This window comes from Tarenaya hassleriana, unplaced genomic scaffold (genome assembly GCF_000463585.1).
Source record: "Tarenaya hassleriana unplaced genomic scaffold, ASM46358v1 Cleome5, whole genome shotgun sequence".
NCBI lineage: Eukaryota > Viridiplantae > Streptophyta > Magnoliopsida > Brassicales > Cleomaceae > Tarenaya > Tarenaya hassleriana.
This window is the reverse complement of record NW_010967707.1, coordinates 1,622,458-1,633,966: the sequence shown is the minus strand read 5'-3', so window position 1 is coordinate 1,633,966 and position 11,509 is coordinate 1,622,458. Positions and strand designations below refer to the sequence as shown.

At 39.8% G+C, this 11,509-nt stretch overlaps 3 protein-coding genes across 5 annotated transcripts in view; 1 reads left to right on the top strand and 2 right to left on the bottom strand.

The window, feature by feature from the left end:
- The window catches only part of LOC104826229 (probable alpha,alpha-trehalose-phosphate synthase [UDP-forming] 7), a 4,303-nt gene extending 1,374 nt beyond the window's left edge, over positions 1-2,929 (bottom strand). Inside the window, exons 1-3 of one of the 2 annotated variants that reach the window (XM_010558833.1) lie at positions 2,827-2,929; positions 263-2,433; positions 1-111 (exon numbers count right to left, since the gene is read on the bottom strand). In XM_010558833.1, the coding sequence (XP_010557135.1) occupies positions 1-111; positions 263-2,232 (2,081 nt within the window). In that variant the 5' untranslated portion in view covers positions 2,233-2,433; positions 2,827-2,929. The remainder of the gene's footprint in view (positions 112-262; positions 2,434-2,826) is intronic. The other variant, XM_010558834.1, reaches the window with a different exon arrangement.
- Positions 2,930-4,392: 1,463 nt separating this feature from the next.
- Positions 4,393-6,604, top strand: LOC104826228 (ras-related protein RABA1a). Its single transcript, XM_010558832.2, has 2 exons — positions 4,393-4,988; positions 5,976-6,604. Exons 1-2 carry the CDS (start codon positions 4,768-4,770, stop codon positions 6,412-6,414), a joined length of 660 nt encoding a protein of 219 aa, XP_010557134.1. The 5' UTR covers positions 4,393-4,767; the 3' UTR covers positions 6,415-6,604.
- Positions 6,605-7,195: 591 nt separating this feature from the next.
- On the bottom strand, positions 7,196-11,392 carry LOC104826227 (shaggy-related protein kinase zeta-like). Of its 2 annotated transcripts, none has more exons than XM_010558829.1 (12): positions 11,239-11,392; positions 9,928-10,020; positions 9,584-9,643; positions 9,203-9,475; positions 9,044-9,118; positions 8,911-8,967; positions 8,567-8,707; positions 8,427-8,477; positions 8,226-8,321; positions 8,008-8,091; positions 7,696-7,797; positions 7,196-7,537 (listed from the first exon to the last, which is right to left on the bottom strand). In XM_010558829.1, the coding sequence occupies exons 1-12, from the start codon at positions 11,341-11,343 to the stop codon at positions 7,439-7,441; spliced, it is 1,236 nt and encodes a 411-aa protein (XP_010557131.1). In that variant the 5' UTR covers positions 11,344-11,392; the 3' UTR covers positions 7,196-7,438. The 2 variants fall into 2 exon arrangements, with proteins under 2 accessions (XP_010557131.1, XP_010557132.1); XM_010558830.2 differs by having other exon boundaries at positions 7,196-7,534; positions 11,239-11,343.
- Positions 11,393-11,509: the final 117 nt, after the last annotated feature.

The following is an 11,509-nucleotide window of genomic DNA, read 5'->3' as shown; positions in this document are numbered from 1 at the left end:
GCTGAACCATCGGTAGACTCAGTGTACTGGTTCATTACGGGTTCCACAATCTGCATCCAGCCAAAGTCAGTACTCTGACCACATGTTTCCCATTCTCCATTTTGGGACCACCTGAGCATAAAGACATTGACCATGTTATTATCGAAAAGAGAGAATATTGCAATGGCGCAAGGGGAATGGATCTGAATAGAGCAACAGGCTCCAAAAAGGAAATTTTTTACACATTAGACTAATTAAGTATGGAGAAACTTGGAGAAGATACCTCAAGAAGTATCCATGCTCAGCTGCAATTCCAAGGTTTTTGCATGGAGAAAACCACTTGTCCAAGCTGTCCCTCCCTCTTCCACTGACAATGAAGATGGTGTTCTTTGGGTCTGAACAAAGTGCATTCAATATGTTTATAACTTCCCCGCTGGGGGCCTTATTGATGGAGTTTTGCGGCATCAGAGTGCCATCATAATCCAACAATATAGCCCTACTTTTTGCCCTTTTGTAATCTGACACAATGCAAGGTATCGAAAGCTTTCTGAAATTGGGATCCAGAGCCACCACTCTGAAACCAAAGCTAATGCCCATGCCCCAACACCGTTTCTTGAAATGATCTGCACATATCCTCTCCAAGTCTTGCAAGAAACTTCGGGACCAATAACCTACATCATGTGTACTAACATATCGGAAATGTTTTTCATGACGCATCTGTTTCTCGGGATCACCCATTGAGATGGCTTCATTTAATGCCTCTGCAGTGGCTTCAACATTCCATGGATTTACACGTAGAGCCCCACTAAGCGAAGGGGAACACCCAATAAACTCTGATGCAACCAGCATACTTTTCTTTGGTCCACATAAATCTGATTCTGAGCCAAGCAAGCCGTGTCTACAGACAATATATTCATAAGGAGTAAGGTTCATACCATCCCTAACGGCCGTGACAACTACACACTCAGCAATATTGTAATAAGCAACCTTTTCACTAATTGGAACAGGGGTATCAATATATACGATGGGTTGATATCCGGGTTCCCCAAATTCTTCGTTGATCCTCCTGCAACTTTCTTGTATTTCAGCACATGTTTCCGCCATATTGATTCCATTACCCCAAGCAGGATTTACGATCTGGACCAGGACAGCCTTCCCCCTCCATTTTGAATGCAGCTTAAGCATCTGTTCCATCGCTAGAAGCTTCAAATTAATACCCTTGAAAATGTCCATATCATCAATACCTAGCAAAAGTGTCCTACCTTCAAAACGCTTTTTGAGCTCTCTCACCCTACCCTCATCTTCTGAAAGCCTCATAACCGATTGTATACGAGACATATTGATTCCAACAGGCATGATCTTGATCCCTACAGTTCTTCCAAAGTATTCAAGCCCTATATAGCCTCTCCTAGATTGATATTCCAGACCAAACATCCGACTGCAACAAGCAAGGAAATGACGAGCATAATCAAACGTGTGGAAACCAATGAGGTCACTATTGAGCAAAGCCTTGAGTATCTCTTCGCGTACAGGAAGACTCCTGTATATCTCAGACGAGGGGAATGGGCTGTGGAGGAAAAAACCCATCCTTATTCGATTAAATCGTCTTCTCAAAAACGTTGGTAGGACCATCAAATGGTAGTCATGTACCCAGACATAGTCATCATCTGGGTTTATAACCTCAATTACTTTCTGGAAGAACAATTTATTCGCGGCAACATAAGCCTCCCAAAGAGACCTTTCGAATCTGCCTCCATGATCTGCTGAAAAGGGCAGCATGTAATGGAAGAGTGGCCATAGCTGCCTCTTGCAGAAACCATCGTAAAACTTTGATTGCAAATCAGGTGGGAGAAAGGTTGGAACACACTTAAATCCATCCAACAGTATCTGTGCAACATCATCTTGCTCGTATGGATCCACATCAACATCCAAGGACCCTACATATAATACTTCCATATCCTCTGGCAGACCATCCTTAAGCTGTAAATACAATGAATCCTGGTTCCAACTGAAATTCCAGCTTCCATTACGTCTCTCTGCTTTCAAGGGAAGCCGATTAGCCACAATGATCATTCGGTCCGTGGAAATCGAGGATGGATTATCAGATGAAACGCTGTAGGCCTGATCTTCATCAAACTCAGACACATTACCGGGCACTGTCATTACCCTTGGAAGTCGCCTCCTTTCTCTTCCCATGACAGGGAAGTTCCCTGAGGCCAAGTCTAACAAATTGGTGTACGACCTAGAAATCATCTTCTAAAGTAGCTAGAGACGAAAGAATTCCAAAATCTCTTAGACAAATGAATCACTTCAACAAATCTGCACCAGCCAATCAGCCAAACTCGTGGAAAAATGAATCACTTCAACAAATCTGCACCAACCAACCCGCGACAGAAAACCCAAATGCAGGAATGAGAGACACAAAGAATAATCTCCACGAACAACTCAGTAAAACTACAGAAAAAGACGAAGAAGGAAAATCAGTACTTCCAGTGATATATTTATAAAAAAAAAAAAAAGCAAGCCGAGGATAATTAATACAGTACCCATATAATCAAAATCTGGCAGCAACTCACAATATTTACTAATCTTCGTCTACCACGGCTAAAAAACTCAACTTTCAACGAAATGCATCCAACGAATGACAAAACATATCATCGAAAACCAAGATCCATGAGATTGGAACAAAAAAAAAACAATTGATAGAAGATAAAGAATCGGATTTCAGGTTCCAAAATCTGAATCGGAGCGATTCGATCCACACAATTCAGCAAACATGAAAAAGGACAACGAAAATGAGCAAATTCCAACGCATACTTCAAGGAGTTTCGAGGAATCGAGATCCACCTTTTCACTTCTTAGCAAAAGAGGAATCCGATCTTTTTCCACACAAAAATGAATGCGAAAAATTAATCTAGGGTTTACATGGAAAACGCACAGAAAAAAAAAATCTCGGTTTCCAGCCATACGTACATTTAACAAAAATATCAAAAAAGCCCCTATATTCTGTAAATGACGCTGAAATAACCCAATTTACTGAAATAACTATTGTGACGTTGGGCCTTTCTCATAAATAAATTAAATTCGTAAAAAAATTATAGTGACCGTTGCCTGTTTAATTAAGATCAGAAAAGTTTATAACGTCAATTATCATTTTCAATTACGAAAAAAATGACCCAATTCGTTCTTGTTATTTATACATTTTATACGATTATATATTGGTATTATTATAGTTACAAGATTTTTGAGATTTAAAACTCGGATTGATTACCGACGAAACAAAATAACATATCGGTGCCCTCGACCCTTGTTATAATCTATGGGTTTTTCAAGTCATTTGTTTAGTAAAGGAAAAAAGTGTTATGACACCGATAATATAAGGGTATTTATCGAAATTTATCGGTAGCGAATCTGCAATCATACGCTTATTGCTACGGAGATTGGAAGGTCATGGATTGAATATCGAAGGGAATATAATTTTTTTTCCATTCTATTAAATATTTGGAAAACGATTCGTGATTTACTGGCTGAATCAGAGGGTTCAGTCACCGAGATTGTTTTAAGACAACAGTGACGGACGGAGTCGGATTCAGGCTCTAGGGGACGTATTCTGTACTTGACAGCCAATAGATTCGTCGGTGAGATAGCAAAGGTGACAGACACGTCGGCTCTTTAGAAATTTTTGGATAAGGCTTCGTAGCCGGACGGACTAATGGCAGCTGGCAAGAAGGGAGAGTAAGAATCACGCGCCTTGGATAGAGCGTGGTGGATTTCACATAAAGCATAAAACACAACGTGAGGACGCGTGCTACCGTGTGCGGGTCCACTTATACTAGGTGACACGTGTCCAAACAGGGGTCGTTCTTAACAGGCAAGTTGGTCTACAGAGAGTGATATATATTATATATATGGTTATATATATATATGAATAGCTATATTTCCTACAGCTGACTTTGCTAATTTGGGAAGAAAATAATTTTGATAATCTGTAATTGATCAGATAAAACCAAAATCCCATCTGAAAATATTTCTCCTGGATTTTGGGAGATAGGATTACAGATTTCCTCTTTAATTGAATTTCAAAGTCAGTATTTATGTATATATCTTTAAATGTGCAAAATTACTTTTAAAGTACAATTTTTGATCTCCACATTTATTTATGATTTGTATTTTGTTTCAAATCGGATATTTATGGGCACATAGAATAATGACGGATAATATAAAATAATCTCTATTACATCCATTTTAATTTCAGATTATTTTGATATCTGTTTTTTTTTCTTTTGACACTTGCATTTTGATAATTTTAAAATTAAATTATTGTTGTCGTCACCAAAAAAAATAATCATTTCTGCTAAATCCAATTATTTCTCTTTATTAACTCCACTATTTTTTGTGGGTAAAAAGAAAATGATTTTTTTTCATTACAGAACACATCCGATCATATCTGATTCAGAAAATCTCTGGAGATTCACTAAAAGCATATTTGCAAAGCAACGATTGGCTTTTCTTTAATCGGGTGCTTAAAATGTTTTGCTAACAAATCGAGAATCCTTCTTTCCTCTTCAATCTAAAGCCCAAACAAACGGGTTCCAAAATTTTCATCGACATCGTCCAAATCTTTTTATTTTTTGTGAGAAATAGAAAAAGGGTTTCGATTTTCCTTAACGAGGATCACAGCTTGATTTCCAAAACCCAGAATTTCGGTGGAAAAAGCTGTATTCTGAGGGTCTTTTTTTGTGGGTTCAACCAGGGGAAAAAAAAAGTGAGGTAAAGTAGGATCGTATCATGGCTGGGTACAAACCCGATGATGATTACGACTACCTCTTCAAGCTTGTGTTGATCGGCGACTCAGGTGTCGGGAAATCGAACTTGCTGTCTAGGTTTACGAGGAACGAGTTCAATCTCGAATCCAAGTCAACTATTGGCGTTGAGTTTGCGACCAAAACGCTTAGAATCGATGGTAAAGTCATCAAAGCTCAGATTTGGGACACTGCTGGTCAAGAGAGGTATGATAATTTCTCATGATTTTCTTCCGGAATTATGGGTTTTGTTCTACTTTGCTGAAATCATATGGGCTGTGATTGTTATGGTACTGTTGTGTTGCATCCAACAGGGTTTTCATAATCATGGCTCTGGTGGGTTTTTTTGTTAGGTGGAGTTCTTGTTTTCTTCTTGTTTCTTTTGCTCTGCTTGTGCAATCTGGTGGGGTTTTGAGATATTGGTGTTTGATTATGTATCTGAATCTCATGGAGTTGTATAGCATGTGATGGTTCTTTGGATATGAGTTTCAGTCTTTCAGTGATTATCTTCTGAAAGGATTATAATTTGCAAGACAGGGTAAGTCTAAGTCCGTTAGATCTCAAGTTGGAAACTGTTCTATAGTCATTGTGATGAGTCTCATATTTCAGCCCATTTCTTGTTAATTTCTTCCTTAGTGACTGTAACTGTTTATAAATCTTGTTGTGTATGTGTTTGAATCTCTGTGTATAATGAGTGCCAGTCGACTTGAAAAATGTTAAAAGAGTTGAACCCAATTGGTGTCTAAGTGCCTAAGCATCTGGGACTGCTAATAACGATCTTCACAGGTGAATCAGTGATCCTATAAAGATCCATCCTTTGGTTTCCAATCTCTTAAGCAATGGTTATATACATTTCCGCCTTTGCAAAAGTTGGATATTCTTCATCGACAAGATCTTTAATGATCCATCCTTGTAGGAAGCATTTCTTATGTATATTCTCCGTTTGATCAGCAGCTCATACTATCATCTCAGAGATTTGGTGTAAAGGTAGAAGGTAACATAGCCTGCATTTTGAGTGAGTAGAAGAATGTAGGATATTGGTTTGTTTCCGACATCCTAACAAGATTTCTCTCTTCTAGATGATCGTTTTAAGACGTAAGAGACAAACAAGATTCCTTGTCTTGATCATAAGCATCCTGATAATTTAGATATATGATGAATAGAAGAACATCATCTCTGATACCCTTTTGACAGATACCGAGCAATAACCAGCGCTTACTACAGAGGAGCGGTGGGGGCACTGCTTGTATACGACGTGACAAGGCATGCGACGTTCGAGAACGTTGCCAGATGGCTGAGGGAACTAAGGGACCATACCGATCCAAACATGGTGGTTATGCTCATTGGCAACAAGTGCGATCTCCGTCACCTCGTGGCCGTCAAACCGGAAGACGGGAAAGCATTCGCCGAGGCAGAATCCCTCTACTTCATGGAGACGTCAGCTCTGGACGCTACAAACGTCGAAAACGCCTTCAACGAGGTCCTTACTCAGATCCACAAGATAGTGAGCAAGAAGAGCGTGGAAGGCGGGAACGCGGAAGGGGTTTCGTCAGGTTTGCCAGCTAAAGGAGAGACCATAAACATCAAAGAAGAAGGGTCTCTGCTGAAAAGAATCGGTTGCTGTTCGAGTTAAAGATGATACGGTTTGTGCAATTTGATTCACGGTTGATGATGTTTCTTGTGCCTGTAAGGGCTTTGGGGGGAGGAAGTTGCAGCCTGTTTGGTATTTGACATTCTCATTGTAATAAGACAGAAGTAAAACTATCTCCACAAAGACGATGATTGATCTAAAACTCTCGAGTTTAAAAGTTTGGTCTCTGTCAGATTGGAGCCGCTGTTGTTGTTTTTTTTTTTTTTCAAATGACCAAATAGCTTGCTCTTGCATCACGAGCTTTGGTTCATTGATTTTACTCGTTCGAGTAAATGCTGCCGAAATGTACGCGAAAATTGTGCATCTCCGGCCTAATCCGCGATTGCGAATTGGATATTCGTTTTCCGGATATTGATGTGAGATGAATACAGATTTCACGGCAGCAAAAACTCGATTGTCGCATTCAGATTCCGTTGTTGGTTGGAAAAATCGATGTCTGCACTCACCTGGAATTGGATTCGTCTAAGATTAGGGTTAGATTCACCCCTCACCCTCTTTTCTCACAATTCGCTGACCTAATCATCCACCAACATCGCTGACCTAAGATACAACGACGGATTCAAAATCCGAAAAAAATTGGAATCGAATACCATATTTGTACTCAACCCAAATTTGAATCACTGGTTACCACATCGGCGGATATTGCAGCCGTTTGTCTCTCTGTCTGTCTGTCTGAAGAAGAGTGATCCCTTACAACTGCTACCGACCAGGAAAAAAACAGAACATATACAAAAATACATATATATATATATATATATATATATAAAGAAAAGGTAAAATAATAAGACACAAATCATCAAACTCTTCCATTCTCAAGCTGAACGGCGTCTCAGTCACTCCCACGGAAGCAGCCAACAACAACTCTCATGACCTCATTGATTGATTTTTTTAGTCATATACTGATTTTATCCATTAGAGAGCAAAGTCAATCCTCTCTCTCTCTCTCTCGTCTTTCAGGTAAGCCTTTGATTAGATCTGTCTCTTCAATCCTTCTGTTCTCGCCTTCCTAAGGACCTGTCTGAAATGGGAAGGCGCCAGTCATTTGCCGCCGCACGTGCTCTGGTATTAGCCTGCTTATCAGCTCCGGTGAAGCTCCTGCCAACTGCTAGTGTTTTGTACGTTCAGTTAAAAGACAACATTTTTGTCTTAGCCTCGTAACGCAACCAGTAAGACCTATTCATGGCTTTGCAATATGCCACGAAAATAATAAGCTATATATGAGTGGTTTTTTTACCAAAAAAGATCAGAATGTAGTTTATTTACCTCCTGTTTGAAATTGAACAATGGAGGCAATGGACAACCGTTTGGAAGACGGGCATTTGGCTCCCGGAGCTCGTTGAAGAAAGGATGAGCACATGCTTCAAGCTTCACACATGGTAACAGAAAATTAATTTATTCAGCCTCACCTCAAACTGTAACTCTCTTCAGTAATAGAGAGAGAGAGAGAGTGTGTGTGTGTGTGTGTGTGTGTGTGTGCGCGCGCTCTCTCTCTCTCTCTCTCTCTATTGAATTTGGCCACTCGGGGGCTGGAAATATCACGAGATTTATTGTTGGTCTGGTTCAGGAAATACTGACCGCAGTGCATCGTAGACTAGGTGAATATTGAAGAAGCCGAGATGTGAGATCTATTGCTTCCGGGGGCATTCTTTTATGGAAAACCTGAAGTATCGAGCATATGTTTGGATTTAAGCCAGAAGTCACATGTGAAGAGTAATGAACGTAAATGAGTACTTTATGTAACAAATTATGCTTGAACTTGAACTGAGAGGAAGAAAAAAGAAACTGAGATGTACCTTATGCCATGGGTGAGCCTTAATTTGTGGGAACCTAAAATCTGTGTAGTTTGGGTTCATGCATCGAATTTCTTCACGGGTAGGAGTACCAAGAACCTAAAACAAGGCATGTATAGCAGATAAGTCTCCTCAGACGATTGAAACCTGATATACCAGACAGAAAAATGAGCCCTCCCTAAAATATTGTGAAGGATGCATCACCTTTATTATCTCTACGAGCTGGTCCACTGAATTTTCTCCAGGAAACAATGGCTGCACAGAGAGATAATATAATGATTTGGAGAGAAAACAGTAATTTTCAATTTCACATCATTACAGCAGAACAAACTATCCAAACAAACCTGGCCAAGAAGAAGTTCTGCCAAAACACAACCAGCAGACCACATATCTATGGATGATGTGTACTCTGTGGCCCCAAAGATGAGTTCTGGAGCTCGATAATACCGGGAGCAGATATATGATATGTTTGCTTCACCTTTGACCTAATGTCAACAATGGAACACTAATAAGAATATAAGTTATCTTCAATGTGAGCAAGCGTGTTGACCTAAGGTCAATACTTAGCAGGTGAAAGAGAAGGACAGCTCAAACTATCGCATGCATTGCATATACTATGCATGCCAAACGGAAAAAAAAGTTGCAAGCATGTACAACGAAATGGTATCAAGAAAGATGGCCCCCTTACCAAAACTTTTGCACTCCCAAAATCGCATAGCTTAGCCTGGTGGGTACGTGGATCAACCTACAGAATGCATCTGAAAATTAGATTTCAGAACGAGTCCAGGTTAACAAAGATGCACCAAGATATAATAAAGTACCAGAAGATTTTGTGGTTTCACATCTCTGTGACAAACACCAGGAACAGTATGGATATAGGCCAAACCTCTGAAGATCTGCAACGCACATCTAAATATTATCAGGACTGACATGAAAGCGCAGGAGTATTTACAAAGAATACCATAAATAACCTTCCGTACCTGGTATGTGTAAAGTTTGACATAGAAAATGGGCATTCTCTGATTTGAACTAGTATAGTGCCTCAGAACCCGGTACAGAGTCTCAGGAACATACTCCATAACAAGATTGAGGAAAAGTTCATCTCTACTCGTAGTAGAGAAGAAACAATGCCTCAGTGAGACCACATTTGGGTGATCCATTAACCGCATTAACTGCAACTCACGGTTTTTATAGCGCCGGTCTTGCAAGACCTTCTTAATGGCGACTGATTCTCCGGTTTCCAAGCATTTTGCCTGAAAGAGTAATCTCATGATTTAAACGAATATAGAGATAATCCATGGTTGCAGATGCTAGTAGAAAGAAGCACAGATGCTAGTAGAAAGAAGCACATGATTAACTACCTGGAAAACAATTCCAAATGATCCAGTACCGACAACACGTTCAGCCATGTAACTAATTGTCTGTAATAGGTTACACGGATAAAAGTGTAAGAAACTAAAAAAGTTAGAGTGAGAGAGAGATGTAAAGAAGTTCAGATACACGCATTTATTTTATATTTGTGGTGTAATACTTGTTTAAACAGTTGGTGCTTCACGTACAAGAAAAGAAAATGAACTACCATTTCAGTATAGTAACCCATTTACACGGTACTAAATATGGAAATCTTAAACATTAAATAATATTTTGATGATAGAAAAAAGGCTAAACAAACACCGAATCTGTGATAAAGAACTCAGATCCTAACCCCCTTAGGTTCACCATTTTTGCCTCCGATGGTAGTGGAAATGATATGACCAGTAACAGCATCATTTCCGTCTATAACAGCAGCAGACATTTCCTGCAATTATACTTGAACGTATTATTATACACATTAAACTTCGCCTGTCTACAATATGCTAGAAGGGAGCTCGCAAACTTTACGGTTTCCCCCCATTTCAACTCAAAAAAACAACCGAAACCCTCTTCTAGAAGACCAGCATGAGAGACTATACTTCTGTTCAGATAACACAAATATCTAAAACTGCACTGTAAGTCAAACGTATCTTATGGTTTTAACATGAATCAATTAAAACATATCTAAGCTAGAAAAACTGAGATGCAAAAAGAAGACCAAACCCTGCAAAAGATAAACCATATATAATCTATAACATGTGACAGGAAAGCTCAGACATGGTTACGGACACTATAGAGTATAACAAGGTTCGATGTCAACAACACTTGTTCGGCATAAGAATCGTACAAAGCATCAAACAGCCACTACACAAATCTTGGAATAAATGTTAGAGTGCAGAACAAACCAAAAACAAAAGAAAAAGGGAACGCAATTGTCGGCAGTTAATCTACGCAATGGAACACAGAGAGAACAGATGGAATGAACCAAAGAACAATAACTACTCGAAGTACTCCAAAACCTAGCAGGATGTATTTCATAGATCTACAACACAAATGGTGTGTACTTTATATAGGGTTGAAATGAACAGCTGAAACATCACAACCGAAAAAAAAAACAAGAAATCAACTGAGGAACTTATCTCTGGATAAAACAAGGGCAAAAGTTTTTAATGGGGACAAAGAAAGTAGAAAGATCTGAAACTTTGTCCTGCCGTTTTCGAGTTCCTATAGTTTGCACTGTGGAATCAATTCCGTGAAATGTAACTTCACCAAGGAGCAAGAGCTTTCTTCAAAGCTAAATCTTACTCGAGAAACAAAGCCTCATATACTAATTGAGACAACACTCGGTCATTAGATCAGATTCTGAAGGTTGACGACGTTACACAAATACGATAGGGTTAGCTACTGCAAGCAAAGAAATAAAAAAAACAAGGAGGGACACTCCCATCAGAGAGGCTCGCCGGAGGAGCGGCCGACAAGGAAAAAACAGCACGAGAGCACAGATCGATCCTAGTTAGACTTCAAACGGCGAAAGGATATCTAGATCGGGTGAGATCTAGAACATCCACCAAACGCTAGTTCAAACGAACTGTATACCGCAACTTTGACGCAAAGCGCGAGTCAAATACACAAAGAGAGATGGAACAGGAGAGGGAGAAGAAACCTTGTCGGAATCCATGTCAGAGCGACGCTTCGGAGCGTCTCCGTTGAGAGGCTGCGGCGGAGGAGCCAGAGGCTGGGGTTGAGGCCCCAACGGAATTGAGGCCATGTGCTTTACAGCTCCTCCCTCTCCTTCTCTCCCCCACACTGAGAGAGCTCTCCAAATTTCTGAAACCGATAAAAGACAAAGGAGACTTCACTCGCGGATGAGGCGCGTGAAAGGTACTGTCCAGTGAGAGAACTCGAGCTTCTTTAATTAATAAGACCGACGTTAA

What these genes read in the sequence shown, in the direction of transcription:
- LOC104826227 (XM_010558829.1), bottom strand. Translation starts at nt 11,343, where the DNA reads ATGGCCTCAATTCCGTTGGGGCCTCAACCCCAGCCTCTGGCTCCTCCG. An exon ending in AAAATGGTGAACCTAAGGGG is followed by an intron (nt 9,644 to 9,927) that starts GTTAGGATCTGA and finishes AACCTATTACAG; the next exon opens with ACAATTAGTTACATGGCTGA. An exon ending in CATTTGGAATTGTTTTCCAG is followed by an intron (nt 9,476 to 9,583) that starts GTAGTTAATCAT and finishes TTACTCTTTCAG; the next exon opens with GCAAAATGCTTGGAAACCGG.
- LOC104826228 (XM_010558832.2), top strand. Translation starts at nt 4,768, where the DNA reads ATGGCTGGGTACAAACCCGATGATGATTACGACTACCTCTTCAAGCTT. An exon ending in GACACTGCTGGTCAAGAGAG is followed by an intron (nt 4,989 to 5,975) that starts GTATGATAATTT and finishes CCCTTTTGACAG; the next exon opens with ATACCGAGCAATAACCAGCG.